The sequence below is a fragment of the Podarcis filfolensis genome, assembly GCF_964270895.1.
Source record: "Podarcis filfolensis genome assembly, chromosome: 8".
NCBI lineage: Eukaryota > Metazoa > Chordata > Lepidosauria > Squamata > Lacertidae > Podarcis > Podarcis filfolensis.
The window spans coordinates 89,416,984-89,444,887 of NC_139611.1; the positions used below are offsets into that span (position 1 = coordinate 89,416,984).

General features: G+C 46.7%; 1 protein-coding gene across 1 annotated transcript; it reads left to right on the plus strand.

Moving 5' to 3' along the window:
• Positions 1-963: 963 nt before the first annotated feature.
• Positions 964-27,518, plus strand: ZNF565 (zinc finger protein 565). The gene is made up of 4 exons (XM_083627534.1): positions 964-1,191; positions 1,728-1,810; positions 5,594-5,720; positions 25,319-27,518. Exons 1-4 carry the CDS (start codon positions 1,101-1,103, stop codon positions 26,419-26,421), a joined length of 1,404 nt encoding a protein of 467 aa, XP_083483660.1. The 5' UTR covers positions 964-1,100; the 3' UTR covers positions 26,422-27,518.
• The last annotated feature ends 386 nt before the right edge of the window (positions 27,519-27,904 follow it).

Sequence of the window (27,904 nt, forward strand, 5' to 3'; positions counted from 1 at the left end):
TGGCTCCTGAGAGAGAGAGAGAGAGAGAGAGAGAGAGAGAGAGAAGGGAGAGCTCCGCTTTGCAAGGGCTCAGAAGAACAGCCATGAGGGCCAGGGAGTCATGATGGGGATCTGTGGGGATTCTGCTCAGATCCTGCAAGGGGATCCCCAAGCCAGGGCTAAGAGGTTCTGCCCCCCTTCCTCTCTGCAAAGCCAGGGAGGCTGCAAGTAACAGGAGGTCTGCAACTCTTGTCTTGCTCCTTTGGGGAGGGGTCCCTGAGTCAGGAAGAAAAGGGCCTGCAAAGGAACCCTGATGGGGCTGAGGAATCAGCCCAGGTGGCAGCCAGATGGAAACATCTGGAGGCAGAAATAAAAACTTGGCCTCTGTGCTAAACAAAGTCCGTCCATCTCACAGTGCACAGTTAGACCCACGGAACTCCCTCCCACAGGAGGAAGAGATGGCTTGAGAAGAGGATGAGGCCAATTCAAGGGAGGAGCAGAGGGCTAGCGATGGCTCCAGGCCCCCCAGTTGGAGGCAGCCATGCTTCTGAAGGGGGAGAGAGTTGCCCTCAGAACAAAGCCAGAAGTCTGCCTTAAGAATATGGGAATATAGTGCTTGAACTCCGAGTCTGGGCTGTGATTCAGACTCATCCATGCTTGCCCAGGGAACATTTCTCTTCTCTTGACTGTCTATCAATCTTGTAGTAGAAGAATGCATTTGCTTTACAGGATTCTCTGGCACCTCTCATTAGGACAGGCAGAACTTGGCAGAAGACCTAGGGACTCCTGGGAACAGAGATGGATGAGCAAGACTCAGCTGGCCCTGAAGCAGGAAGAGGCCATGCCATCCAACATGGGAGCAGCGGGGGATTCTGGGAAAACACTGTGAGGAAGAACCCGGGTGGGGAGGACACCCTCTGCTCAGAGGTGCAGAGCCAGCAGCTCAGGCAGTTCTGCTCCCAGGAGGCCAAAGGACCCCGAGAGGTTTGCAGCCAACTCTACCACCTTGACCATCAGTGGCTGAAGCCAGAAAGGCACACGAAAGCTCAGATGCTGGACCTGGTGATCTTGGAGCAGTTCCTGGCTGTCCTTCCAGCGGAGATGGAGATCTGGGTGAGGGAATGCGGAGCGGAGACCAGTTCCCAGGCGGTGGCTCTGGCCGAAGGTTTCCTCCTGAGTCAGGCAGAGGAGAGGAAGCAGGCAGAGCAGCAGGTGAGAGAGACTTTCCTCTGGATACTCCCAAGGGGCTCCAAAGAGGAGGGAGAGTATTCCCAAATCATTTCCTAATGACCCATCCTTTTTTGGAAAGCATCCAAGCAATGATATTGGATAGCCTAAAGTGTTTGCGTCCTAAGCCATTCCATTTCTAATCTACTTTTCGGAATCCTTGTTGCTCTTTCAGGGGAAGGATCCATTAGCAGAAATGGGTCCGGATTCCTCTGAGGCAGAGAAGACTCTTGGACTCCAGAGAGTGGCCTCTGGGTAAGGAGGAAGGAGTTTTTTCTCTGTTTCGTCACATTTTGTGGATTTTGAAACTAATCTGTGATTTCTTTTCATCTTATTGGAGAATTCACAGAGGACCAAGAGCCCAGAGAAAGGGAGATGTGTTTTTGCAGAACTAGTATGTCAAATGGGTACAAACGTCCACATTTAGGTGGCAACTCCTACTTGGTTGAAGGCACACCTGTAGTTTTCCTTCTGAGTGAAGCATGCGCTCTTGGCTTCCCACTTACCTTCTTCTTTCGCAGGAGACGGAACGATGCCAGCAAGACCTGCATGTCCATCTTTTCTTGGTGGCGGAGGGGAAGCTGCCCCTGTGGGCCCAGAGCAGGTAGGAGGAAGGGGCCATGTGGGGAGAGAGGATAGAATCATAGAATCATCGAGTTGGAAGAGACCACAAGGGCCATCGAGTCCAACCCCCTGCCAAGCAGGAAACACCATCAGAGCACTCCTGACATATGGTTGTCAAGCCTCTGCTTAAAGACCTCCAAAGAAGGAGACTCCACCACACTCCTTGGCAGCAAATTCCACTGTCGAACAGCTCTTACTGTCAGGAAGTTCTTCCTAATGTTTAGGTGGAATCTTCTTTCTTGTAGTTTGGATCCATTGCTCCGTGTCCGCTTCTCTGGAGCAGCAGAAAACAACCTTTCTCCCTCCTCTATGTGACATCCTTTTATATATTTGAACATGGCTATCATATCACCCCTTAACCTCCTCTTCTCCAGGCTAAACATGCCCAGCTCCCTTAGCCGTTCCTCATAAGGCATCGTTTCCAGGCCTTTGACCATTTTGGTTGCCCTCCTCTGGACACGTTCCAGTTTGTCAGTGTCCTTCTTGAACTGTGGTGCCCAGAACTGGACACAGTACTCCAGGTGAGGTCTGACCAGAGCAGAATACAGTGGCACTATTACTTCCCTTGATCTAGATGCTATACTCCTATTGATGCAGCCCAGAATTGCATTGGCTTTTTTAGCTGCCGCGTCACACTGTTGGCTCATGTCAAGTTTGTGGTCAACCAAGACTCCTAGATCCTTTTCACATGTACTGCTCTCAAGCCAGGTGTCACCCATCTTGTATTTGTGCCTCTCGTTTTTTTTGCCCAAGTGCAATACTTTACATTTCTCCCTGTTAAAATTCATCTTGTTTGTTTTGGCCCAGTTCTCTAATCTGTCAAGGTCGTTTTGAAGTGTGATCCTGTCCTCTGGGGTGTTAGCCACCCCTCCCAGTTTGGTGTCATCTGCAGATTTGATGTCATGGACTGGGGGACACAGAGGAATGGTGGGAGGAACCGCCAAGGAAGGAGGGTTGAAGGCTCAAATAGGCTTCTAAGCAGTTCACACCCCATACCAAAGAGTGGCCAGGATTCACCCCATCAGTCCCACAATGGGGCTTTCCCCTGTCATTCCCCTGCGCACCTTGGAGATGTCTATAGGGCTTCAGGAGGGTCCTCCCCACTCGGCAAAAACAGCACACAGGGAAAGAAGGAAAGGGATCCTTCCATGTGGCAAAGGGGAATGTTTGTGCACATGATCTGAAGAATGATTTGAAGAACACCATGTTCTTTTTTTCATAATTTTATTTCATTTTCTAATTAAAAAGCATTCATATTAGTAACAAATCAAACCAAATCTTTCCACGTTCAAAAACAAAAAACAATCTGGCAGAAATGACGAGCAGAATCCGAAACCAGGGAAGAGAAGCAGCGCAAGAAGAATGGAAAAAATTTAAGGACTATTTAAAGAAATATTACAAAGTTAACGAAAGTTAGAATGATGTTGGACTGGAAAGTAAATGGTTACTATTAGCAATGGTTATGATAAGGAGAATAAGGAAGAATAGTTTAAATTTAAATTAAAATAAGGGAAGATTTGCTGAACAATCGATAAGAATTTGGAATACAGAAAGGGGAGGCATGAGGAAGTCGGGGAAGATAGGATATGAAATCAGGATATGAAATGATACATGTTTTTTGTTTTGTTTTTGTTTTTGTATGTTTATGTTTGTTGTATTGTGTCTATATGGAAAAATAAAAATATTATAAAAACAAAAACAAAAAACAAAAAACAATATAGCCAATTATATAATCCAAATTAATTAATTTCAATGGCACTTCCCGTGTTCTGGATTTCAAAAGCCAAATATCGATCCTTTATCTTTCTGCTAGCTTCTCTGTTACTTCACAATTTTCCAGTCCTGATATTAACAATCTCCTCTCTCTCTCAGTCAGTTGCTGGTATAACTGACTGTCTTGTTTTATTTGACCATTCATTATTTCTGTAATCACGCAGGGGGCTTTTCGCACATTGTTCTTAGTTTTAATATTTTGAAGCACAGTCCACTTGGATGGGCCCTTCTTTTTCTGCTGATTGTTGTTCTAATAGGCTCTGGGCTTCCATCCAAGGTTGAAATTAATTAGTGACCTCTCACTGTCTTTGATCTTTGATGTTTCAAATGTACTGTCAAGGTGTACTTGGCAATCAGTAAGGCACACAAAGATTGTTTCGGTTTCCTTATAAAAACCCATTCCAGCTCTCGTGTAGCTGGCAGGCATACAGAGTTCACCACCACTCTTTTCTCAAACTGTAATATTCCATGCAAACAAATGCAGGAACGGCTAAGGGAGCTGGGCATGTTTAGCCTGGAGAAGAGGAGGTTAAGGGGTGATAGGATAGCCATGTTCAAATATATAAAAGGATGTCACATAGAGGAGGGAGAAAGGTTGTTTTCTGCTGCTCCAGAGAAGCGGACACGGAGCAATGGTTCCAAACTACAAGAAAGAAGATTCCACCTAAACATTAGGAAGAACTTCCTGACAGTAAGAGCTGTTTGACAGTGGAATTTGCTGCCAAGGAGTGTGGTGGAGTCTCCTTCTTTGGAGGTCTTTAAGCAGAGGCTTGACAACCATATGTCAGGAGTGCTCTGATGGTGTTTCCTGCTTGGCAGGGGGTTGGACTCGATGGCCCTTGTGGTCTCTTCCAACTCTATGATTCTATGCATCCTCTGTAAAGTACACCCCTTTTGCAATTCCAATAAAAAAATATCTCCAATCTGCCCCCGTTGAAGGAGGCTTTTTCTGATCATATCCTTTTTCTTACTGCATCAGAGCTTTTACCATTGCCATCTTCCTCCTTAGCCCAAGCTGTTATGATCGTATCTGATCTTCCTCTGCCAGTTTTGATCAGGACTCTCCGCCAAGGACTGCGATGGTCAATAAGTCCAATTATTTTACTCCTCCTGCGTTTCCTTTGGGTAATTAATTCTTTCTTGACGAGGTTCGCCAAATCATGAAATAACAAATATAAGAAATGCAAAAGTACGGCAGCCGCTCACCTCATTCATCAAAACGGCAAGAAAGGAGTCTTTTTGAAGTCCGAAACTTGACCTCCAACGACTGTGTAGTTTAGCAGATTTTTCTTTTAACTCTTTCCTTCCAGAACAGGCCTGTTTTTTTGCCAAATCTTTTAATTTTAGGGAAACGGACTCCTAGCTGACAAGACTGACTTTGGAGAGTTGCCAAATTTGTGCCTTGGACATCACCCAGAGTCCCTGCCTCCACAGCTGCTCTGGGCGCAAACGGTGAAACGCCATTCAGTGATGTTTATGTGCTGAGAATAAGGAAGTGCCGCCTCACCTTCTGAATGTCACTAATTTTATTTATCAACCATTGCAGTTTTATTTCTAGATTGAATGCTAAAATAGACTTCTAAGCAGTTTACGCACTATACCCAACTGTGGCCAGGCTTCACGTCCTCATTCAGACAATGGGGCTTTCCCCCCTCTCCTCACATGTGACCTTGAAGTTGGCTTGGGGGCATCTGGAGGTCTCTCCCCCCACCCCCTAGAACCAAAAACAGGGAGAGGAGAGAAGGGATCCTTCCATGTGGCAAACAGGAAAACCATGATCTGGAGAAGACCAGGTTCTTTATGTTCATCATTAAAATAAACAATAAAAGGGTTCCATTAAGACATTAAAATATGCACCCATAATCAAAATGTGCAGCAAAACAAACCCATTAAAACAGAACAGCAATTAAGAGGCAGAAAACAACAGAGTAAAATGTAACAGATCACCTTTCTCTTGTCTAAGAGGACAGCCTTTTTCTTTTTCTGTTAGGGTCCAGTGTGCTTTGAAGATGTAGCTGTGCATTTCACAGACAAGGAGTCCGTGTTGCTGGATCCTGACCAGAGAGCTCTGCATCAGGAGGTCATGGAGGAGAATCGTGCGATCTTGGACTCTCTCGGTAAGGCTCCCTGTTAGATCATGTTATCTGTTTGTAATTTAAGACATCTCTCTATGTGACGAACCTCTGATATTTCGATGGGGCTCAACAGCGCCACCCACAGCACCTGGGATGTTAACACTCCCACAGCAAACCTTGGAGGGATGGCTATTGATTGTTTTCCCTGTGAATATTCTTCTTTCAGTTCTGTCGTTTAAAACCATGATCAGGCTCTATGAACTGCCCAGGCCTTCTTAAATGTAGGTTTCAGAATGGTTTGGGAAGTAGAAGTGGGTTCTGTCAGGGTTTTTGTTTCTGTTCTTGCTTCTTTCTGTCTTTGGTTGACCAAAGATAGGATTGGCATTGGAGTTGGCAAAGTTTCCGTGATTGGGCCTAATAAAATCCATCCCAGAAAAGAGCCAGGCTTTTTGAATCTCAGGCAGTGAACCTGTAGGAAGACCTCCCATCTTATAATAATAATAATAATAATAATAATAATAATAATAATAATAATAATTTATTTGTACCCCGCCCATCTGGCTGGGTTTCCCCAGCCACTCTGGGCGGCTTCCATAGAAACCAAAAAACACTAAAATATCACACATTAAAAACTTCCCTGAACAGGGCTGCCTTAAGATGTCTTCTGAATGTCAGGTAGTTGTTTATCGCTTTGACATCTGATGGGAGGGCGTTCCATCTTCTCAGTCATGGCAGCTAAAAGTAAAGGAAAATGACTCCTGGACTGTTAAGTCCAGCCAAAGGCGACTATGGGGTGCGGCGCTCATCTCACTTTCAGGCTGAGGGAACTGGCATTTGTCCACAGACAGCTTTCCGGGTCATGTGGCCAGCAGGACTAAACCGCTTCTGGTGCAACAGAATCTGGAATAATTTATTGCTCAGAGACATCGGGTCCGGCAGGCTTCTGCTGCTCACACATTCCAAAGCTCTGAGCAAAAGCAGAGTCACACAGCGGTCAGGAATAGAGCCTTCTGTCTTCTGGGCATCGGTGCGCATAAGTTAGGCTCTCATATAGTTACTAAAACTAAAAGCAGTTTATTTACAGTATTCTAGGCATTATCACGGAACATTGTACAAAGGTGTCTGTCCCGGACAAAAACGAAACTAGAACAGAACAAAGAACTTGAGACTCTTGGAAGTGATGCAGAGTCTCTCTCTGCCCCACAGGAGGCAGGACACACACTCTGAGCTGCTTAACCCTGTGATGTCAAGGACATCTAGGACTACACAAATATTAGAAGACTGAAGGCAGCCCTGTATCAGGAAGTTTTTGATTCTTGATGTTTTACTATGCTTTTATATATGCTCTAAGCCGCCCAGAGTGACTGGGGAAAGCCAGCCAGATGGGTGGCGTGTAAATAATAACATTACTATTACTACTATTATTATATAATTCCCTTCAGTTCTTTCTCTGTCACAAGCATTAATTGGCATTACTCTTGTTAGTTGGGGCTGCATTTATTCCTGAGGCTCTAATCTGTTTGTCGCTCAGTTGCAGGTGATGATGAATTGGAGGAGCCATATCCATATTCAGAGTGCGGAGAGAGCTTCAGTCAGTGCTTGGAATGTGGAAAGAACTTTAGTCGGAACGCCCGTCTCTTTGTGCATCTTAGAATTCACACCGGGGAGCAACCATATCAGTGCCAAGAGTGCTTCAAAAAAAGGGTCAGTGTCACTTCTCATCAGAGAATTCATTCAGGGGGAAAATCCTGTCAGTGCCTGGAACATGGAAGGAGCTTCAGCCACAGCCACCAGTTACTGTATTTTCCGCTCCATAAGATGCACTTTTTTCCTCTTAAGAATTAAGGGGAAATGTGTGTCTTGTGGAGCGATTGTGTGGTCCCTGGCAGAGGCGGAGCTGGGGACTTTGGTTCCCGCAGGGGCGTGGGTGTGGCGCGCTGCCTGTGTGAGCGTCCTAATGGTGACGCCCGCGCAAGGGGGTGGGGAGAGACGAGGCGGGGGACGAGGGCTTGAGAACACTCTTTAGACTTCCCTCCGTCCGAGGGGCTCTGTGACTTGCATGGGAGCAGCCAGGAGCCAGCGCAGAGGGTGATCTTTCTCCCTTGCGCGCTCTGTCAAATTGGGACGGGGAGCTCCTGCCAAGCAATATATTTGCCTCTTCCCCCGAGGCTTAGCTGCCAGATGCCCATGTGTGGCTGAAGGCTCTGAGGGAGGCCTTGCCCCGAAGTAGAGGGAACAGGTCTCTCTATCCCTTGGATGAGCAAGCAAGGCTGGCAGGCAACACTTTGGGGTTTTGCTTGCAAGGCGAGGCGGCAACCTTCACTTTTGTTCTGTTTCTGTTTTGCATTTTTATGTTGTGATCTTTGGATGGAGGGCAGTATACAAATTAACAACCACAACGTCTGATCTAGACAAGCGCTCTCTCACTCGCTCTCTCCACCCTGCTCCCCCGGCCTCCACTCTTCCAGGGAGCGGATGTGCCGTAGTTGCAGCAGGAGTTTGCTGCGGCTTAATGCCAGGCGAGAGAGAGAGAGAGAGAGAGAGAGAGAGAGAGAGAGAGAGAGGTACTACCGCCAGAGTTGAGTAATGTCTGAGCAAGCATTGCCCAGGGAGATAGATGTTGCGGCTGCAGAATGAGGCTCATTGAAAAGAGCGGCGGCAGCTGTTGGTGCAGCGGCTGGGAAAGCTGATGAGTTGGAGGCAGGCTAACTGAGCTGCAGGCGGTGGGAACGAGCCTGCAAGCACGGGCTCTCGCACGAGCGTCATCCCAATGGGGCGGCCTATCGGGTCTGTCCGGCAGCGTGTTGCTTTCCCACTCGTCGCCTAAGCAACTGGTCTTGCCAGGACAGCAGTGCCTTCCTTTACCTTACCGATACTCCTTCAAGATAAAAAAATGCTATCTCGCGATGTACACAGCTGAGCCTGCCGATTAGAGGGGTGGGCTGAGCATGCTCTCCTGCTGTCCCCTGGCCCACGCACTGAATCCCTCCTGAGTTCAGTGGACACCCTTTGCCATGCCTGACATGAAAATTCTCTCAGCCAACATGTTCAGACCAACTACATGCCAGTTGTTTAACCTCAAACCTATTTTAATATGGGTTTTACTGAGAAGAGGTTTCTTAATATAAGAAAATGAGAAAATATTCATTCTATTTAAATATATTTCACAATATGAATGTAATATATCAATCTCCATTTCAGGTTTAATTTGAGTTGGCAATTTTCTACATGAAAATTTATTCTTTTGGCGATACAAATTACAAATAAGCTCATATATTTCAGCAAAAAGTTTTGAATGTCTGCCATTTTTACTAACACATTTTAATAAGCTAGTCGCTTTATATTTCTGAAGTCTCTTACAAGTGATGACTTTCTTATTTTACAATTTAAAAATAAAACGCTCATAAGTAGTGAAAATCATATAGTATTTTATCAAAGAAAAATATATAAAGGAATAATTTAGTAAATAATATATAATTAATCATATGGGTTTATGCTATAATATCAATAAACTTTTAGGGTGATAACTTTTTTTTTTCAGACGGTATGTCAGCTATGTTTAATATGGGCAGCGCTCAGTGCTAAACATTGGAGATACATTACTGACAGTTCCTTCATCTCTGTATTTTCTTGCAGAAAACCTCCCCCTTTCTACATACAAGCATGATAAAGCAGAAAAGACTAGCATATAGGATTCCTTTTAAACTACAGGTAGTTAAATATGCTAAAGAGCATGGAAACAGAGCAGCGGAGAGACATTTTGGGCCACCGCCAACTGAAAAAATGATAAGAGATTGGAGGAAACAGGAGGACCAGCTGCAAAAAGCAGATAAAAGCAAGCACACTTTTCGTGGAAATGCTGCAAAGTGGCCACAGATGGACATTGCCATGAAAGAATGGATCACATATCACCAGAATAACGGCTTCCCAGTCTCTACAAAAATGATAATATGTGAAGCTAAACGCATTGCTGTAGAGAAAGGCATTCACAATTTTACTGGCTCACCATCATGGTGCTACAGATTTATGAAGCGATGTGGCCTTGCACACCAAAACTAGAATTGCACAAAAAATGCCAGAAGAATATCAATGTAAGATTCTGTCTTTTCATAAATTTATAATTGATGCTAGGAAGAAAAATGGGTTTGAAAATGGCCAGATTGGGAATATGGATGAAGTCCCGTTAACCTTTGATGTGCCATCTAATAGGGCTGTTAATCTGAAAGGTGCCAAAACTATCGCTGTGAAAACCTCCAGACAGGAGAAAACCCATTACACAGTTGTGTTGTCTTGCTGTGCAGATGGCACCAAATTGCCACCCATGCTAATTTTCAAAAGGAAAACATTTCCAAAAGAAGTGATTCGAAGAGGAGTTGTTGTACATGTTCATGAGAAAGGATGGATGGATGAAAATGGACTGAGAGTATGGGTGGAAAAAGTGTGGTCCAAACGTCCTGGAGGGCTTTTGAAAAAACCTGCCTTATTAGTACTTGACCAGTTTAGAGCCCATATTAGCAAAACAAAAAAGTGCTTTGAAGAAGTGAAGACCCATCTAGCTGTAATTCCTGGAGATCTTACCAGCCAGTTGCAACCTCTTGGCGGTTCCATCAACAAGCCATTTAAGGTCTTTGTGCGAGAAGAGTGGAACAAATGGATGGCTGCTGGTAACCATGATCTAACACCCACCGGACGAATGAAGAGGCCCACTATCACTCAGGTTTGTGAATGGGTGAAAACATCATGGCACTCCGTGAAGGAGGAAATCATTGTCCAGTCATTCAAAAAATGTGGCATTAGCAATGCTTTGGATGGAAGAGAAGATGGTATTTTATATGAAGATAGCGAAGAAAGTGATGTCGGTGGTTATGAGCAACTGAGCTTCCTAAATTCTGACTCTAGCAATGATGAGTTCTTGGGGTTCACAGAAGACTAGAAGAGTTCTCAAACCTTAAAGTCTCTCTTCATTTTTTAATGACAGTGATGATAGTTCTTAATGCCACTGTTGACCGCTGTTCACTTTACATGGCTGAAATATTATTCTGATATACTGGTAGTTTATTAAATAGTTTAGTACAACATTTGATTCAGAATATTTTTTTTTTTTTTTTTGCTTTCCTCCTCTAAAAACTAGGTACATCTTATGGAGTGAAAAATATGGTAAGTGTCCATCAAAGAATTCATACAGGGGGAGAAGCCATATCAGTGTTTGGAATGTGGAAAGAGCTTCAGTAAGAGTGGCAATCTCATGGCCCATCAAAGAATTTATACAGGAAAGAAACCCTATCAGTGCCAAGAGTGTGGACAGAGTTTCAGTCAAAAGGGCAGTTTCACTTCTCAGCAAATTCATTCAGGAGAAAAACCCTATCAGTGCTTGGAATGTGGAAAGAGTCACAGTCACAGCCACCAGCTAAATGTCCCATCAAATAGTTCATACAGGGGAGAAGCCATATCAGTGCTTGGAATGTGGAAAGAGATTCACTGAGAAGCCTAAACTTCTTATCCATCAAAGAATTCACAGTGGGGGGAAACGATTTTAGTGTGGAAAGAGCTTCAGTCACAGGCACTGGCGGAGGAACGGGCTTGCGGAGGGAGTGGGCTGCCCCCGGCACCACTATTCTGGCAGGGTGCCTTCACAGCAGGCCCCCCCCCCCGGAATGCAGGAAGCAGGGAGAGCAGTCTCTCTCTAAGCAGCCAGGATGATGTCTAAAAGAAATGCCGCCACCGCCGCCCCCATTCATATGCTCCCCTCTTGCGCGTTCGTCTGTCGTGGGGCCCTGGGGACGGAGAGGTATGAATGGGGCAGTGGCAGCGGCAGAATTTCTTTTCGCCATCATCCTGGCCAGTTAGAGAGAGACTGCTCTCCCTGCTCCATCTCCTTCCCCTTTCGGATGAGAAACAGAGAGAAAGGCACAGGCTCAACGTGCTGGCCATCATTTCCCTTTCCCCCTGCAACATGCACTTAAAAACAACAGCCACCAAACCTAGAAGCACTTTGCACAAGGCGTTCTGCTGGGGTCTCCTGGTTTGTTTCATTAAAAATACAAAGCGCTCACTTTAAGAAACTGAGTATCCGTCTGTCCGTAGTCCTGGATAATCCTTGGGACGGGAAGGTATTTCTGGCCATTGAGAATTGCCGCCAGCCACCCCTGCCTTCTCTGTCTGCTCCTCAAGGTGACAACCGGCCAGTAATTTCTTTCAGCTGGTGGGGTTACGGGAAGCCCCACCTGGAGGGAGGGGCGCACATTCCTGGAACCAACCAGCGGCGGCTGCAGCGTGAAAAGAGCAGCAAATAAACACTACTTTTTATAGATAATGATAATATCTACAACAGCTTCCCTACAGGCTCCTGTCCCCAACTCGCCGGTGCCGAATGAGCCTCGGTTCTCCTCCCACCACTGACCGGAGCGGATTGCATCCTATGGCTTCCATTTCCAGCCCATTTACGTGGGAGGCAGTCCCAATCCACACAGGTTTTACTTCAGAATAAACATGCTTGGGCTCAGGCCATAAGTATTCATATTAAGGGCTTTACACACTAGTGGGACGCGGGTGGCACTGTGGGTTAAACCACAGAGCCTAGGACTTGCCGATCAGGAAGTCGGCAGTTTGAATCCCCACGACGGGGTGATCTCCCGTTGCTCGGTCCCTGCTCCTGCCCACCTAGCAGTTCGAAAGCACCCCTAAGTGCAAGTACGACTGGACCTAATGGTCAGGGGTCCCTTTACCTTTACTAACCCGCCCTCTCCCATACTCAAACCTTACTTAGAGGCAAGCCCCATTCAAATGACCACAATCCCAAGCCTCTCTCCAAGGAAGGAAATCCCATTGAGTTCAGTTGCTTTTTATAATAACAATAACTTTTGAGTAATAATGTCTGGTTCGAAGTCCTGATTTCTTGTTTTAGCATGAGGGTTTCAATCGTACTTAAGATTTAGGGGAGGGGTGCTGCTATTCCCCCCCACACACACACTCTGTTCCCCCTCCAAAGCCCCACTAGACCAGTTCACAGGTCCAAAAATTTATTTTGCAAGTTTTTCTCAAGTTAAAAAAGTATGGCTTCTCTTTCTCCCCCCTCCCCCGCCAACCCACCATGTTTTCTCTAAGAGCTGAGTGGTTGGAAGGGACTGTCTTAGGAGGACCCCTCCCCCGCTCTTCCTTTGACAGCTGATCAAAAGGAAATAGTCCAAGGGGGCTGGCACAGAACGTGCGAGGGATGGATGTGTGCTAGGAATGAAGGGGGCGGGCAGGAAAGGGCGCTGGGAGGACCCCCAAGCTGCAATCCTAAGTAAGCATCACGCCTGGGGAAGAAATCCCATAGCACTGAATGGGGCTGCACTGGTGGATCAACGTGCATGGGATGTGGCTGCAAGCAGCCTTGCTAGGGAGTAACCCCCGCCATGCTCAGTGAGGGAGGAAACATGCGAGGATGCTTGCTAGCCGAGCTGAATAGGGCTTACTTCTGAGTAAGCACGCTTAGCGCTGCACCCTCTCAGGTCCAGAATTGGCCCAACCCAATTCAACGAAAGCCCTCGATTTCTGAATTTTGTGGGAAATGCGGGGGGGGGGGTGTGATTTGGGGATGGCATCTGGGCCGCTTTCAAGATTGACTCCTTACTCGGGAGTAAGTTCCTTAGACATCAATTTTACTTGATGTGGGTGATCTACAGGAACGCATCCCTTGGGTCAGCTTGCAGTCGCCATCCTATATGTTTACTCAAAAGTAAGTCATACTGCATCCAATGGGTCTTACAGTCAGGGGCATAGGGAGGGCTAGGAAGGGGGCAGGCATGGAGGTAGACTGCCCTGGGTGTCAGCGCTGACTCCCAAGCCTACCTTGAGCAATGGATGGGGGGGGGGTGTGACAAAAAAAAATTATGCACCAGGTACCACCTGACCTTCCTACACCTCTGGTCACAGGGCCCGTCTCGCTTCCCATCAAAGAACTCACATTGGGGGCAATCTATAGTAGTGGCTGTATACAGATTTAATTTTAGGAGACTTTAGTTCATATGAGGTAATGATTGCAGCCGGGTTCTTTGCCACATCTGGTGCCCCATAGTTACCTACTACGTACCCAGAGCTGTGACTTGCAAGTCCTTCACCAAGGTGTTGAATTCCTTCACATCATGCCTGGACAGAGGGATAACAGTGATTGGTGCCACGATGATGAGGCTGCTGTCCATGCTGAACTTTCCTAGGAAGGACTTGGTGTAAAAAATGTGATAGTTCATTGAATATTAGATATTAATTTTGATTTTGTACGAAGTGTCCTAGTATTAATTGCATTCAGCCTTTTTGATAGAATGCATTAGGCTTGATTTTTGTATGCCTGCATTTTGTAACCCTCATTCCACTCTCCTGTAAAGTTGTGTGTAAGTTGCCTACCGCTTCCATCCTTATCAGACCCTAGAAGGGCAGATGATGTTTTGGGAGAGAGATCTGTGTTGAGCTAGCATCCGCGTGAGAACTCACATCTCACGTCAGAGGTCTTTGACATGTTTGGGTACCAGGGAAGTAAGATAGGAGATAGAAATGTCAAGAGTCCCATGGAAGTCCTGGTTCCCATGGGCATGGTGTAAAAGTGAGACACAGGAGACCCAAATGACCTGGGCACTCTGGGACACCTCAAGGTACCGTATTTTTATTGTTCTTTAATTGGCGGGTACTTAAGGTGTTAGGAACTTGATCTGCTAACTGGGGCAAGTTGATGAACTTGGGTAACCTCACAACTCCCCTCCCTCTTTGTGACATGATGATGACGTATCAGCGATGTATAAATTATGGTTCTGGAAATGTATTCTGGGTAGGGAGGGAAGGTCTTCACAGAGCTTTTAACCCATGTTTGGGACTCTTACTCTGTGTGGAGACCTGTTGTGCAACAACAACAATTTATTATTTATACCCCACCCATCTGGCTGGGCTTCCCCAGCCACTCTGGGCAGCTTCCAACAAAATATTAAAATACAGCAATGCATCAAACATTAAAAGCTTCCCTAAACAGGGCTGCCTTCAGATGTCTTCTAAAAGTCTGGTAGTTGTTGTTCTCTTTGACATCTGGTGGGAGGGCGTTCCACAGGGCGGGCACCACTACTGAGAAGGCCCTCTGCCTGTAACCTCACTTCTCACAGGGAGGGAACCACCAGAAGGCCCTCGGCGCTGGACCTCAGTATCTGGGCAGAATGATGGGGGTGGAGATGCTACTTCAGACATACTATCAATTAATCAAACAATGATGAGCCAAGAAAGACTGAGTAATCTAGCAATACTGTCCATTGAGAGAGACTTTAATGTAGATTTCTATTCCGTTGTTGAAAAATTTGCGCTAATTAAAAGCTGGCGAATTTAAATTAATCTGTATATACAGATTGATATCTTGCACTTCTATTAAAGAATTGCAATTAGAGGTACAGGAATGAGGAAGTTGGCTCCATCTAGCCCAGTCTTGGATCATCTCCAGGGTATGGTTCCATTTTGATGTTTAGTTTTTGTTCTTGATATTTTTTGTCGTTTATGATGGTTGTGAGATGACATATAATAGCATGGCCCATGCTAGGTTACTACATTTGTAGATTTGTATTCATAGACCTGCTGAAAATGTGGAGAATGTGTAATGCATGTTCGCACTCAAGAAAGTGTTTGAAAATAAACTTGCATTTAGATGCATTTTATTTTAATTACATCAGTATTTTCATAACAAACAATACATGTGCTTAGGGGGTAAGGGTTTCTTTAACTAATCTAGTGGAAGAGATTCGAGTGCTAAAATCCACGGGTTAGGGGGCGCAAATTACTTGCCTTGCCCCGGGTGCTGACAACCCACGCTACGCCACTGTCCTCACACCCCAGAATTTTCCATCTCAGAATCCAGAGCCAGCAGGCCCAAAGAGTCAACAACCAGCTGCACAGCCTTCCTCAGCCCAAGGGTCAGTCAGTAGCGGTACGTGCTACACTTTAATCAGTGGAAGGCCGCATGGAGCAGATAAGACTACGCAAGCAAGCTCTCCCAAGTCTCTTCCATTCCTTCCCTTGTCCTTGGCTTGAACAGAGCAAGCACATGTGACTGGCACTGCCCCCCCCCCTCCCAGGCTCTTTCACACTTCACAAAGCCCTGTTGGTGCCTGCAGCATGCACTGCAGATTGCCCACAGGCAGAGAGAGGCCTTGGGGATCAGGGAAGGGATCCTCGGAGGGATCCAGAACTACCTGCAGAAGGCAGGAGGCCAGGCTGCAGGTTGGTAACTGGACCTCATCCGGACTCTGACGTTAAAGGGAAGGGGGAGACCAGGCTCCAAGCTAACAAACTTTTGCAGAAAATGGAAGAACTGGAATCTGTGTTTATGCTGCGTTTTTGGACCTGTGTGCTAGGTCATTTTCACAAGGTCAGCAAAGCCCTTAAAAAATCAGACCGGTTATTGAGCTCTTGTGCAAGTTTGTACAGTTCACTTCTGGATTTTTAAAGGAAAATTAGAGATGATTTTGATGAGCTTGAGAAACAAGCAAAAGCCACCTTGCCAAATGTCCACTACAAAACAAGGAGAGAAAGAGTGAGGGAACGGCAAAGGATGACAGAAGTGCACCTGGTGCCTTAGATGCACTATCTTCCAAGAGATACGGTAGGTTTAGAATAAAATCCTTTATTCCTATATTAGATGCACTTGAAGCCAATTTAAAAAGAAGTAGTACTGCGTACAGTGATATTGTACAATTGTTTGCCATTCTTGCTAATTTGAAGCATCAAAGCAAGAAATTAAGCAAGGTGCTGAACTGTTGATGGAAGCATACCCAGAAGATACTGACCTGAAACTTATTGATGAACTTTTGCACTTTCACCTGTATGTGACACAAAGCCATAGGCTTACAGCAGAGCACTCTCTGTCTCATACAGACCTTTATCAAATTATACACAAGGAAAAAACTCAGATGGCCTTTCCTAATGTGGAAGCAATCCTGTGGCTATTTCTTAGCTTTATGGTCACTAACTGCTCAGGAGAGAGGAGTTTTTCAAGACTCAAAAGAATTAAAAATGAAATAAGGGCCACAATGTCTCAAGAGAGGTTGTCCACACTGAGCATTCTGTACATTGAAAGTGACAAACTTAGACAAACAAATTTTGATGACGTTTTGGATGATTTTGCTATGAGGAAGGCTAGGGGGAAAACATTTTAGCCTTACTGTATTTGATGGTTGTAGTTTACTTCTTAATATGCATTTTAAAACTGACTTTTTAATGACAACATAAAGTAGATTCTAAAAGTACCATACTGTCAGGTAATCATGGTCATATTATTTACACTTCCCAGGCAATATAATTTGTAAACTCAAGGTGTTTTTTTTAAGAATAACATTACAACTTCATTTTCCTAAAAATGAATGCTTATTCCACAAAAGGTTTACAAAGTTCAGTTATTGCAAAAGTTTTTCAGTGTTAATATTATGCATTTTTTAAAATCACCATGGAATTGAACAATAACGTCTTATCTCCTTTAGAGGAGAAATTGTGAATTGCAGAATTTTCAATCCCCGTCATCACCCTTGGCTTCACTCAATTTTGTTTAACACTCTTCCATTTTCTAGTCCTGAGGGTGGGGGATTGGGAGGGGCCTCACAAGTGAGGGGTTGAAATAAAGGAGGAGAAGGACGAGCCTGAGTGGCCCCCTCCACATATAAACTCCCCTCCTTGTGATCTGCAGCCAAGAGGCTTGTAAACCCTTCAATGGAGTCCCGAAACCCCTCAATGAAACATCAGGATTAGTCAAAGAACCATCGCTGACCAATGGGCATCGTCCAAAGGTGACAGGCAGCCAATCCGAAGTCAGGAAGCAGCAGCCCCGTGTCTGGAGCGCGCGATCCGCCAGGAGAGCTCGGCTCTTTTGCGCGATGCCTTGAGCGCAAGAAACCGAGAGCAGAAAGAGGAAGAAGAAGCGCGCTACAAAATGTAGCAACAGCGGATACAATGTTTCCTCTGCAGATTCAAGACAGAAACAGAGGGCGATCCAGGGCTCCCCTCCCTCCCTCCCTCCCTCCCTCAAGCAGAAGGTGCTTTGCCACCCCCCCCTTAGGAGGAATCCAGCTTCGCCCCAGGAGGCAGCCCATACCCCAGGCAGAAACCCCTCGGGATGCAGAAGTGAATCCGGATTCCTCCAGAGGAGAAGCGCAGGAAAGCCTCGCGACTGGGAGGAGGTGTAAGCGCGCTACAAAATGTAGCAACAGCGGATACAATGCATCCTCCTGTTTCCTTGTTTCTTGCAAGACAGAAAGACAGGGCGATCCAGGGCTCCCCTCCCTCCCCCTCCCTCCAGCAGAAGGTCCTTTGCCCCTCCCTTAGGGGGAATCCAGCTTCGCCCCAGGAGGCAGCCCACACCCCAGGCAGAAATCCGGATCCTTCCAGAGGAGAAGCGCAGGAAGGCCTCGCGACTGGGGGGACGTGTGAATCCCGTTCTTGCTCTTTGGGGAAGCAGCTCCTTCCAAGGCGGTGGGAGCTGGAATGACTGGCGGGGGGGGGGGGCACTTTCTCCTTTATGCATGACAACCACTCCTCTTTTGTGACGAGTTCGTGACGCTTTGGTGATGGTGGGAGGGATGCATTGTGGGAAAATCTCTTTCACCCTTGCTGGGGGTTCTTTCTCTTTGCCACCTTTGAACCTTCCTTGCAACAAAGAAAGATCAGGTCCGCTGACCGCTATTTTCCTTCTTTAGCTTGGCTGGAGTCTCCTTCTTTTGCTGCCCCTAGATAACTGGGGGGGGGGAGCGATGTAAGGCCCGTAAACCCGATTATTTTCTTTAACCCTGTTGCTCCTGCTTCCCTTTCCAAGGGAGGGAACAGCTGAGAAGCCAGCCCAGAGGGCTGTCAAAATAAGTCCCTCCTGGGGGCTGCGATGCCCGGGTCTCCTGCTTTGCAGAGGGAGGGGGGAGCGCGGCTCGCCAAGGGTTAAAAGGAACTGAGCTGCATTCCTAGAGAGGACAGGAAATAAGGGGGGAGGACGAGGTCCTCCCGAGGAAATCCCCTCCCCCCCCCATTTTCTCTCTTCCAGGGGGAGGTTTTCGTCTTCTTTGCAGGAGCTGCGTCGGTGGCACCTTTGGGATCTTGTAAGTCTCCTCTCTCTTCCCCATAGGGCGCAGGAGGGAGAAGGGGGCAAGTCCCAGCCTGCCGGGGAGGGGGCCGGGGGGGAGATTAAATTAAGTCTGCTGCAACTTTATTGTTGTTGAGTCGTTTAGTGGTGTCCGCCTCTTCATGACCCCCTGGACCAGAGCACGCCAGGCACTCCTGTCTTCCACTGCCTCCCGCAGTTTGGACAAACTCATGTTTGTACCTTCAAGAACACTGTCCAACCATCTCGTCCTCTGTGGTCCCCTTCTCCTTGTGCCCTCCATCTTTCCCAACATCAGAGTCTTTTCCAGGGAGTCTTCTCTTCTCATGAGGTGGCCAAAGTCTTGGAGCCTCAGCTTCAGGATCTGTCCTTCCAGTGAGCACTCAGGGCTGATTTCCTTCAGAATGGAGAGGTTTGATCTTCTTGCAGTCCATGGGACTCTCAAGAGTCTCCTCCAGCTCCAGAATTCAAAAGCATCAATTCTTCGGCGATCAGCCTTCTTTGTGGTCCAGCTCTCACTTCCATACATCACTACTGGGAAAACCATAGCTTTTACTATACGGACCTTTGTTGGCAAGGTGATGTCTCTACTTTTTAAGATGCTGTCTAGGTTTGTCATTGCTTTTCTCCCAAGAAGCAGGCATCTTTTAATTTTGTGACTGCTGTCACCATCTGCAGTGATCATGGAGCCCAAGAAAGTAAAATCTCTCACTGCCTCCATTTATTCCCCTTCTATTTGCCAGGAGGTGATGGGACCAGTGGCCATGATCTTCATTTTTTTGATGTTGAGCTTCAGACCATATTTTGCGCTCTCCTCTTTCACCCTCAAGAAAAGGTTCTTTAATTCCTCCTCACTTTCTGCCATCAAGGTTGTGTCATCTGCATATCTGAGGTTGTTGATATTTCTTCCGGCAATCTTAATTCCGGCTTGGGATTCATCCAGCCCAGCCTTTTGCATGATGAATTCTGCATATAAGTTAAATAAGCAGGGAGACAATATACAGCCTTGTCGTACTCCTTTCCCAATTTTGAACCAATCACTTGTTCCATATCCAGTTCTAACTGTAGCTTCTTGTCCCACATAGAGATTTCTCAGGAAACAGATGAGGTGATCAGGCACTCCCATTTCTTTAAGAACTTGCCATCGTTTGCTGTGGTCGACACAGTCAAAGGCTTTTGCATATTCAATGAAGCAGAAGTAGATGTTTTTCTGGAACTCTCTAGCTTTCTCCATAATCCAGCGCATGTTTGCAATTTGGTCTCTGGTTCCTCTGCCCCTTCTAAATCCAGCTTGCGCTTCTGGGAGTTCTCGGTCCGCATACTGCTTGAGCCTGCCTTGTAGAATTTTAAGCATAACCTTGCTTAAACTGCTGCAACTGGACAGTGCCAATCCTGGATGTACTGGATTTGTGACCATTGTGCTCATTGGCCTTGGCTAGCAGTAAAGCTCTGCTGGATGAAATATATAATTGCCTCTGATCTATTTTTGGGGAATCCTGCAACGTGTTTGAGTTTTTACTCTGCTAACTATATGTGAGAGTTCTGCTCTGGATCAATACTTAAATGACATAACTGTGTTCCCAAGGATATTTGTGGGGATTCAATGAGGAGGGGCAGACCCATGGACTGGCGAAAAAGGTGGGATGAATACAGCACAAATCAAAAGAGGGAGCCCATCCATTAGGGGCCAGTTTCGGAGCCGTCTTCCAGGGCAGTTCCACCCAGAGGACCTTGCAACCATCCCATGGGATCCAGAGCAGGAAGCCCCATGGCCACATCCTCTCTGTGCCAAAGGCTGGAGCTTCAAGTGGGCACTGCCAGTCCCCAAGGCCACCTGAGGGACCAGGTGGATGCCAAAGAACCTCCAAGCAAGTGGGGCTGGGGGGGGTTAAGCTATGTAACACCTTCACCATCATCATCATCCCCATCCCATTTTCACCCTCAGTTCCCAAGGCAGATTACAACATTAAAACACAATACTGAAAAGAACTTTAAGCCACTTACAATCACAGAATGAAAGGCAGTCCTACTTGTCTTGCTTTCGAGAGCTGTCCTTTGGTCAGGTCAGGATCTGGCCCTCAGAACAAAGGAAAAAGGGACCCCACCCCAGTAGTCTGTCTTGAGAACAGGGGAGATTCAAAGTTCTGGAAAAGGAGAGAGGCGCTGGAAAGAAATGTGCCCTGGCATTTGGGGGGGGGAGGGACCCCCACTCTTGCCTTGAGTCCAAACTACACTTGGTACAAATGACTCACTTGTCAATTCTGACTTCATTCTTTCTCTTTTAAAAAAGAAACTCTGAGTCTGGGCTGTGATTCCTGCAAATACTTCTCCATGCTTGCCCAGGGAACCCTTATCTCCTCCTTACTGTGTATCAATTTTATACCAGATAAATGTATTTGCTTTTTAGGATTTGCCAAAACCTCTCATTAGGACAGGCAGAACTTGGCAGAGGACCAAGGGGCTCCTTCTGATCTCTTGGAGACTTCCTGGGAGCCCAGATGGATGAGCAAGACTCAGCTGGCCCTGAAGCAGGAAGAGGTCATGCCATGGAAACAGGGAGCAGTGGGGAATTCTGGGAAAACTCCGTGCAGAAGAACCCAAGTGAGGAGGACACCCCTTGCTCAGAGGTGCAGAGCCAGCAGCTCAGGCAGTTCTGCTACCAGGAGGCCAAAGAACCCCGAGAGGTTTGCAGCCAACTCTACCACCTTTGCCATCAATGGCTGAAGCCAGAAAGGCACACGAAAGCTGAGATGCTGGACCTGGTGATCTTGGAGCAGTTCCTGGCTGTCCTTCCAGAGGAGATGGAGAGCTGGGTGAGGGAATGTGGAGCGGAGACCAGTTCCCAGGCTGTAGCCCTGGCTGAAGGTTTCCTCCTGAGTCAGGCAGAGGAGAGGAAGCAGGCAGAGCAGCAGGTGAGAGAGACTTTCCTCTGGATACTCCCAAGGGGCTCCAAAGAGGAGGGAGAGTATTCCCAAATCATTTCCTAATGGCCCATCCTTTTTTGGAAAGCATCCAATGAATGATATCGGACAGCCCTAAATTTTTTGTGTCCTAAGCCACACGGGTGGTGCTGTGGGTTAAACCACAGAGCCTAGGACTTGCTGATCGAAAGGTCGGTGGTTCGAATCCCCGCGGCGGGGTGAGCTCCCGTCGTTCGGTCCCAGTTCCTGCCCACCTAGCAGTTAGAAAGCACCCCTAAGTGCAAAGTAGATAAATAGGGACCGCTTTCTAGTGGGAAGGTAAACAGCGTTTCCATGTGCGGCGCTGGTGCCAGCTCGCCAGAGCAGCTTCGTCACGCTGGCCACATGACCCAGAAGTGTCTTCGGACAGCGCCGGCTCCCGGCCTCTTGAGCGAGATGAGCGCGCAACCCTAGAGTCGGTCACGACTGGCCCTGACGGGCAGGGGTACCTTTACCTTTACCTTTAAGCCATTCCATTTCTAATCTACTTTTTTTGAATCCGTGTTGCTCTTTCAGGGGAAGGATCTGTTAGCAGAAATGGGTCCGGATTCCTCTGAGGCAGAGAAGACTCCATTGGACTCCAGAGAGAGGCCTCTGGGTAAGGAGGAAGGAGTTTTTTCTCTGTTGGGTCACATTTTGTGGATTCTGAAACTAATCTGTGAATTCGTTTAATCTTTGGGGTGGGGGGGAGTCACAGAGGACCAAGAGCCCAGAGAAAGGGAGATGTATTTTTGCAGAACTAGTATGTCAAATGGGTACAAACATCCACATTTAGGTGGCAACTCCTACTTGGTTGAAGGCGCACCTGTAGTTTTCCTTCGGAGTGAAGTATGCGCTTTGGCTTCCCACTTACCTTCTTCTTTCGCAGGAGACGGAACGAGGCCAGCAAGACCTGCTTGTCCATCTTTTCTTGGTGGCGGAGGGGAAGCTGCCCCTGTGGACCCAGAGCAGGTAGGAGGAAGGGGCCATGTGGGGAGAGAGGATGTCATCGACTGGTGGACACAGAGGAATGGTGGGAGGAACCGCCAAGGAACGAAGGCTCAGGGCCAGGGGAGGGGTGGGGGGGGGGACGATGATGAGAGGTTAGAGGAAGAAAAGGAGACTGGGAGGAGGAGGTGTCTGAAACTGAAGAAGCAACAATGAATTTTAACAGGGAGAAATGTAAAGTATTGCACTTGGGCAAAAAAAACGAGAGGCACAAATACAAGATGGGTGACACCTGGCTTGAGAGCAGTACATGTGAAAAGGATCTAGGAGTCTTGGTTGACCACAAACTTGACATGAGCCAACAGTGTGACGTGGCAGCTAAAAAAGCCAATGCAATTCTGGGCTGCATCAATAGGAGTATATCATCTAGATCAAGGGAAGTAATAGTGCCACTGTATTCTGCTCTGGTCAGACCTCACCTGGAGTACTGTGTCCAGTTCTGGGCACCACAGTTCAAGAAGGACACTGACAAACTGGAACGTGTCCAGAGGAGGGCAACCAAAATGGTCAAAGGCCTGGAAACGATGCCTTATGAGGAACGGCTAAGGGAGCTGGGCATGTTTAGCCTGGAGAAGAGGAGGTTAAGGGGTGATATGATAGCCATGTTCAAATATATAAAAGGATGTCACATAGAGGAGGGAGAAAGGTTGTTTTCTGCTGCTCCAGAGAAGCGGACACGGAGCAATGGATCCAAACTACAAGAAAGAAGATTCCACCTAAACATTAGGAAGAACTTCCTGACAGTAAGAGCTGTTTGACAGTGGAATTTGCTGCCAAGGAGTGTGGTGGAGTCTCCTTCTTTGGAGGTCTTTAAGCAGAGGCTTGACAACCATATGTCAGGAGTGCTCTGATGGTGTTTCCTGCTTGGCAGGGGGTTGGACTCGATGGCCCTTGTGGTCTCTTCCAGCTCTATGATTCTATGATTCTTAGTGAGCAGATGGAGTCTGTGGCAGAGAGCAGTCCAGACACAGAGGCAGAAGCGGAGGCAGGGGAGTGAGATGCGGGAGACCGAGAGGCAGAGAGGAATCCAGCTGGTGAAGAAGATGAAGGGTCTCCTAGTCCTCTTGTGACAAGCTCTCCTCCCTGCTGGTACTCCACAACCCAGAGAGCAATGAATACCATCATCTTTATTGCCATTGTCCCATACAGAACAACACAATTGAAAAAATCTACATCAGTCATTCAGAAACCAACAAGCCTGCTATCCCAGCCTGATTAACCCCCTAAAAACTCTGATACCCCCTAATTAAATACAATATACTCCCACAGAGACTACCTTACATTGTGTTTAAAACCAAAATCACATTTGGATAGAAACTGTTTCTCAGGCGGCTAGTCCTGGTCTTTATAACCCTGTACCTTCTTCCAGAAGGCAGAAGCTGAATGAGATCATTTCCGGGGTGCGCACTATCCTGCGCTATCTCTGCATCTTTCTTGTGACACCTGGAAGCGTAGATTTGATCCAAGGTGGGAAGAGGGCACCCAGTTATTCTCTCCGCAGTCTTTACAACCCTGGACAGCATTGAAGCTGGAGGAGCAGCCTCAGATTGCCTGGGGAGAGCCCTGGAGAGGGGGGGACCCCATCAGTTGCACAATGGGGCTTTCCCCCTCTCATCCCCCTGTCGTTGCCCCCCCCATGCACTTTGAAGTTGTCTATAGGGCATCAGGAGGGTCCTCCCCACCCGGCAAGAACAGCACAGAAGAACAGGACAGAAGAAATGGGATCCTTCCATGTGGCAAACGGGAATGTATCCATAATGAAATGTGCAGAGAAAGAATCCCATTAAAACATAATATCAATTAAGAGGCAGAAGACAACAGATGAAAGTGTAACTCTTGACCTTGATATTGTCTAAGAGGACAACCTTTTTCTTTTAGGGTCCAGTGTGCTTTGAAGATGTAGCTGTCCATTTCACAGACGGGGAGTGGGCGTTGCTGGATCCTGACCAGAGAGCTCTGCATCAGGAGGTCATGGAGGAGAATCGTGGGATCTTGGACTCTCTTGGTAAGGCTCCCTATTGGATCATCCTTTCTGTTTTGTAATTCAAGACATCTCTCTAGGTGAAGAACGTCTGATATTTCGATGGGGCTCAACAGCGCCACCCACAGCACCTGGAATGCTAACACTCCCACAGCAAACCTTGGAGGGATGGCTATTGATTGTTTTCCCTGTGAATATTCTTCCTCCAGTTCTGCCTTTTCAAAGCATGAAACTCAGCCAGATGGCTGGCATATAAATAATAAAACCATCATCATCATCATCTTGCCCCCCCCAATATTTTTTTCAGGCTCCTCTAAACTGCCCAGGCCTGAATCTTCAAAGTGATTCAGGAAGTTGAAGTGGCTTCTGTCATATGTTTTATTTCTGTTCTTCTTTCTGTCTAAAGAGACGAGTGACATCAGAGATGGCACAGATCCCATGATTGGGCCAAACAAATTCCGTCCCAGAAAATAACCAGGCTTTTTGAATCTCAGGCAGTGAACCCTGTAGGAAGACCTCACATCTAACTCCCTTCAGTTCTTTCCCTGTCACAAGCATTAATTAGCACTGCTCCATAATTTGGGGCTCCATTGCTTCCTGAGGCTCTAATCTGTTTGTCACTTAGTTGCAGGTGATGATGAATTGGAGAAGGAGAATGAGGGAGACCACAACAAAAGCCAAACAGTGGGGAAGTCGTATCCATATTCAGAGTACGGAGAGATCTTCAGCCAGAGCCCCCATTCCACTTCAAATCAAAGAAATCCCCTTGAGAATAAACGCCACCAGTGTTTGGAATGTGGAAAGAGCTTCATTCACAGAGGCCTTCTCAGTGTCCATCAGAGAATTCATACAGGGGAGAAGCCATATCAGTGCTCAGAATGTGGAAAAAGATTCACTCAGAGTGCCCATCTCACAACCCATCAGAGAATTCATACAGGGGAGAAACGCTATCAGTGCTTAGAATGTGGAAAGAGATTAATTGACAGACGCCAGCTCACTGTCCATCAGAGAATTCATACAGGGGAGAAACCCTATCAGTGCTTGGAATGTGGAAAGAGATTCATTGACAGACGCCAGCTCACAGTCCATTACAGAATTCATACAGGGGAGAAACCCTATCAGTGCTTGGAATGTGGAAAGAAATTCACTCAGAGAGCTAATCTCACAACCCATCACAGAATTCATACAGGGGAGAGACGTTATCAGTGCTCAGAATGTGGAAAGGGCTTCATTGACAGACGCCAGCTCACTGTCCATCACAGAATTCATACAGGGGAGAAACCCTATCAGTGCTTGGAATGTGGAAAGAGCTTCACTGATAGACGCACGCTCACTGACCATCAGAGAATTCATTCGGGGGAGAAGCCATATCAATGCTTGGAATGTGGAAATAAATTCACCCGGCGCACCCAACTCACAACCCATCACAGAATTCATCAGGGGATAAACCCTATCAGTGCTCAGAATGTGGAAAGAGCTTCATTGACAGAAGCCAGCTCACTGTCCATCAAAGAATTCATGCAGGAGACAAACCCTATCATTGCTTGGAATGTGGAAAGAGATTCATTGCAAAGGCCAAACTCACAATCCATCAGAGAATTCACAGTGGGGGGAAACGATTTCAGTGCATGGAATGTGGAAGGAGCTTCAGCCACAGGGCCTGTCCCGCTTCCCATCAATGAACTCACATTGGGGACAATCTATAGTAGTGGCTGTATACAGATTTAATTTTAGGAGACTTTAGTTCATATGAGGAGAGGATTGCAGCCGGGTTCTTTGCCACATCTGGTGCCCCATAGTAATTCCTACTACGTACCCAGAGCTGTGACTTGCAAGTCCTTCGCCAAGGTGTTTAATACCTTCTTCACAGTGTCCGTTCTCTTGGCAGATCAAGATGAGCCAAGGTTGCAAGGTTTTTAGCTGGGGCAATTAGAATATGATCCACCGTTTGATTATTTACTCAAAACCCTTAAAAATATGTTATATAACTGACTTTTTATTTTTATTTTTTGTATATCATATTGTTTTATTGCTATGGCCGGTGGCTGACCCAAATTATGATTTATTCATTCCTTCAATAGCTTCTTCACGTCATGACTTGGGAGAGGGGTAAGAGTGATTGGGCGACACTGATGAGGTTGCTGTCCCTGCTGAGCTTTCCTATGAAGGACTTTGTGTAAAAAATTTGATAATTGATTAAATATTATAGATTTTGATTCTGTTCGAAGTGTCCTAGTATGAATTGCATTTAGCCTTTTTGATAGAATGCATTGGGCTTGATTTTTGTATGCCTGCATTTTGTAATCTTCATGCCACCCTCCTGCTCTGTGTAAAGCTGTGATGTGTACATTTCCTACAGCCTCCATCCTTATCAGCCCCTAGAAGGGCAGATGATGTTTTGGGAAAGAGGTCTGTGTTGCGCTAGCATCCATGTGAGAACTCACATCTCTCCTCAAAGGTCTTTGACATATTTTGGGAACAGGAAAGTAAGATAGCGGATAGAAATGTCAAGAGTCCCATGGAAGTCCTGGTTCCCATGGGCATGGTGTCAAAGTGAGACACAGGAGACCCAAATGACCTGGGCACTCTGGGGCACCCCAAGGTATTTTCAGAGGAGTCAATATTCACATTGAGCCACGCGTCCCATGACCTGTGACCTTTCTTGATTCAAGTGGATGAGCGTTGTGGCATTTTATGAGTCTTTGTGTGCTGTGTATATAAACTTTCTTCTAATGTGCCTCCTGGCAGCCTTTTCGAACCAGCCCTTCTGCTGAACAACTGGTTAGGAAGGCTGTTCTATTTGAATAAACTGGGTCCCTGCAAGACGTTGAGATTGCTCTCATTCTCTTGGTTCTGAGCTTGTTTCAGGTGTTCCCTTGCCTAGGTAATGGACAGGTGATATGGAAACAAATTCTGATCACACGAGCAATTCACATACTTTTTATTTTTCTTTCCTCTGTGAGAAGCCTGTCAAGGATTCCCTTTCTGCTGTCCTCCTTTGATCATTCACAATGGGCCAAGGGGAAAGAATTGTCTCCACAAGGAAGAGAGTTCTTGGTCCATCATGCGCCAAAGGGTGTTGGGAGCAAGAGCAGGACACGTTTGTTTGCTTCACGGTACTCCTCTTCTTCATTTATGAAGTTGAGCAGTTAAGCAAACACTCTACTCCTTGCACAAGTGTGTACATACAGACACACACACACAGAGAAGC